This window comes from Hipposideros armiger, unplaced genomic scaffold (genome assembly GCF_001890085.2).
Source record: "Hipposideros armiger isolate ML-2016 unplaced genomic scaffold, ASM189008v1 scaffold_1116, whole genome shotgun sequence".
NCBI lineage: Eukaryota > Metazoa > Chordata > Mammalia > Chiroptera > Hipposideridae > Hipposideros > Hipposideros armiger.
This window is the reverse complement of record NW_017732466.1, coordinates 156,152-159,012: the sequence shown is the minus strand read 5'-3', so window position 1 is coordinate 159,012 and position 2,861 is coordinate 156,152. Positions and strand designations below refer to the sequence as shown.

The window sequence follows — 2,861 nt, the reverse complement described above, 5'->3', positions numbered from 1 at the left end:
TGGTGGTGGTGGTGGTGGTGAGGGGTGGCATTGGGCCACACGGGGAGACCTTGGATGGGAATTGCGTAGATTCAGAGGCAGGACTCTCACTTGTCTGCCTGATGGGAGAGGGAGGTAGGAGACCAGAGGGACCAGATAGAAGAAGCCAGGGTGTACGGGGGGTGTGCAGGCTGGTGGGGAGCAGGTTGCTGGGCAAGGGATGAGATACTGGGGGGTTTAGAAGACCAGCTGGTTGAAGAAGGAGGGGAGAATTACCAGTAGTCTGACTGGAAGCTGAGTGTGGGAAAGGGGAGGACAGCTTTGCTCTTTGTAACACCTGGGGCTGGAAACCAGGTGACACTGGCGCGTCCTTAGTTCAGTTCATCTGCCATTTATCGAGTACACTGTGTATGTAGCGGTGTGATGGGAACTGAGGATGCAGAGATGGACTCAGGCCTGTGTCTGGTCCTGGGACACTCCGTTCAGGTGGGGCTGGTACACCTGGGGGTAGCTAGCCCTGAGGTCTAGACCCTGGAAGAGCACGCAGGGCAGGGACCCATCCTGTCGGTGGGCCTCTGTCTCAGAGTGTTTGGGGGACTTGTCTCCCATCAGGGAACAGGGAAATGAGGTGAGCAGACATGAGCAGATCCGGGGTTCAGCCAGGGCTGGTTTCACAGGCAAGTGGCCTCGACAGTTGCACAGGGCCCCTTCAGAAGAGCCCTGACCTCCATTTAATGCACCTCTGTCATCATCTTGAAATTCTTAATAATTTTTAAACAAGGGGTTCTGAATTTTCCTTTTGCCCTGGACCTCACAAATTGCGTAGTGGGCCCTGGGGGCAGTCCACAGCCTCATTCTGGAAGGGCTCTCTGCCTGCTCATCAGCTCCCACTCCAGGCCCTGTGATGGAACCTTTGGCCTCCCCACCCCCACTCCTGCTGTAGCGTGGGATTAGGGCAGTACCTGAGAGAGAGCTGGGTTCCAGACCTCCCCTCTGCAGAAGGAGTGGACTGGAGACCCAGTGCTATAAGGCTGTGTGCAGTGCCCTCAGCACGGGGCTGAACTCTGGAAGCCTAGCCCTGGCCAGCCTGAGCTGGGCGCTCTCAGACTGAGGGTCTAGGTGAGACGGGGCAGGGGGCTGGTCCTCACTCAGCGGGTTCCTCCTGAGAACGCTTCCCTAAAGGGCAGACCTGAGCTCCGCCTTGAGATAAAAGGCTTCTTCTTTAACTAAAATACTTTTTTCCAGTGGCTCATGGGGCCAATGGAAGAGATGAATCTGAGGGGGACATCCCGGTCACCGGTCACCCTGTTTGTCTGCCTTTTCATCTCCCTCATGACCCTCAACCTGTCAGATCCTGTGGGCACCTTCACAGCCAACAAATACATGCCCAGCAGGACCGGCTTCAGCTTTAGCTTGTGTTTGGTTCATCCAGGACGGGGAGAAGTAAAGATTAACCGACAGAGAGGCTCCAGGCCGCGCGCCTCCTCAGTTATCGCCTGGGTGTTTAGGCCCTTGAATCCGAGGGCAAAACACGGAAGGAATAGACCCTCCATTTTCCACCCCAAACTGCCCCTGGCTCCCCAGCAGGGATGTGTGTCTGAACAGCCTGGTGGGGTACTCAAAACGCGTCAGCAACTCACAGTCCTCCACAGCTCTAACGTCTGGCTCATCTCGCCCTCTCTTGCCAGTTCTGATTCTCCCCTTGGTGAAAGAGAGCTGGCTCAGCAGGTCAGGGTGTCAACCAGGGGCAGAAATTCCATCTCCCCCACCTACTCCAGCTCCCTAGGTGCCTGAAACATTTGGTCAGCTTAGATGGATTCAGCCAGGCCAGAAGGCCTCCTCTCTGAGCCCCCAGGACCACCCATTCCAAAGCCCAGGCCCTCGCCCCCGGGCACCACACCCCTGTGCTGAGTCTCCCAGCCAGCAGAGCCCCGAGGCCCCCGCATGGGGAGAGCTGGTGGGATGGACCCACTCTGTTCCTGGCCTCTGCGATTCTGTCCCTACCTGACTCAGGTTCATCTCCTCCCAGGATTCGAGAGTCTCCACTGTTTTGGGCAGCCAAGGAGAATGACCTGTGTCTCCTGAAGAAACTTCTGCTGGACCGAACCTGTGACTTTCGACAGAGAGGTGGGCTCAGAGTTTAACGGGGTGGAGATGGCGGCCGTCCGGCCCAGGACTCTGAGGGGCCGTTTCCTTGAGAGGCTCTGAGAAGTATTTGTCTTTCTCCACTTCAGGAGCCCTGGGGGAGACAGCGCTGCACGTAGCGGCCCTCTATGACAACCTGGAGGCGGCCATGGTGCTGATGGACGCAGCCCCGGAGCTGGTCAAGGAGCCCACCATGTGTGAGCCATTTGTAGGTGAGCAGCCTGCACGGTTTTTCAAGGTGGAAGCAGGTAGGGGAGGATCTGATATAATCTCTTAAAATGGGCCTCTGAGTTGGGAGGAATACAGATCCTGCCTGGTCTTGGCTTTGAGAATCCATGACGTCCTTGAGACGTTTATTGTTTCCCTCCGACTCCTTTCATGTTCCTAGAAGGACAGGACTCTGTTTCTTTCACAGCAACATTAATGTGATTACAATGACACCCCACCCCCAGTGGCAGTAGGGACAATGCAGTGAACAGCCTGAGGGGCTGCTGGCCTTATCCCCAGGCCACTCAGCTGAGCCAAGGGCAGAAATCTATCCAAGGATCTGTCACAGGATCTCCTGCAAGCCCGGGGGATGGTGTGTCTCCAGAAGAACTGGGGACAGACCCATGACTGAGGGCTCCCTCTGAACCAGGTCAGACTGCACTGCACGTAGCCATCATGAACCAGAACGTGAACCTGGTGCGAGCCCTGCTTGCCCGCGGGGCCAGCGTCTCTGCGAGAGCTACAGGCAC

General features: G+C 56.8%; 1 protein-coding gene across 1 annotated transcript in view; it reads left to right on the top strand.

Moving 5' to 3' along the window:
• Positions 1 to 2,861, top strand: part of TRPV5 (transient receptor potential cation channel subfamily V member 5) — a 29,819-nt gene that overhangs the window by 4,348 nt on the left and 22,610 nt on the right. Inside the window, 3 exon segments of the mRNA XM_019632310.1 lie at positions 2,009 to 2,106; positions 2,214 to 2,336; positions 2,762 to 2,861. The exon segment at positions 2,762 to 2,861 is cut by the window's right edge and continues 14 nt beyond it. Coding sequence (XP_019487855.1) covers positions 2,009 to 2,106; positions 2,214 to 2,336; positions 2,762 to 2,861 — 321 coding nt within the window.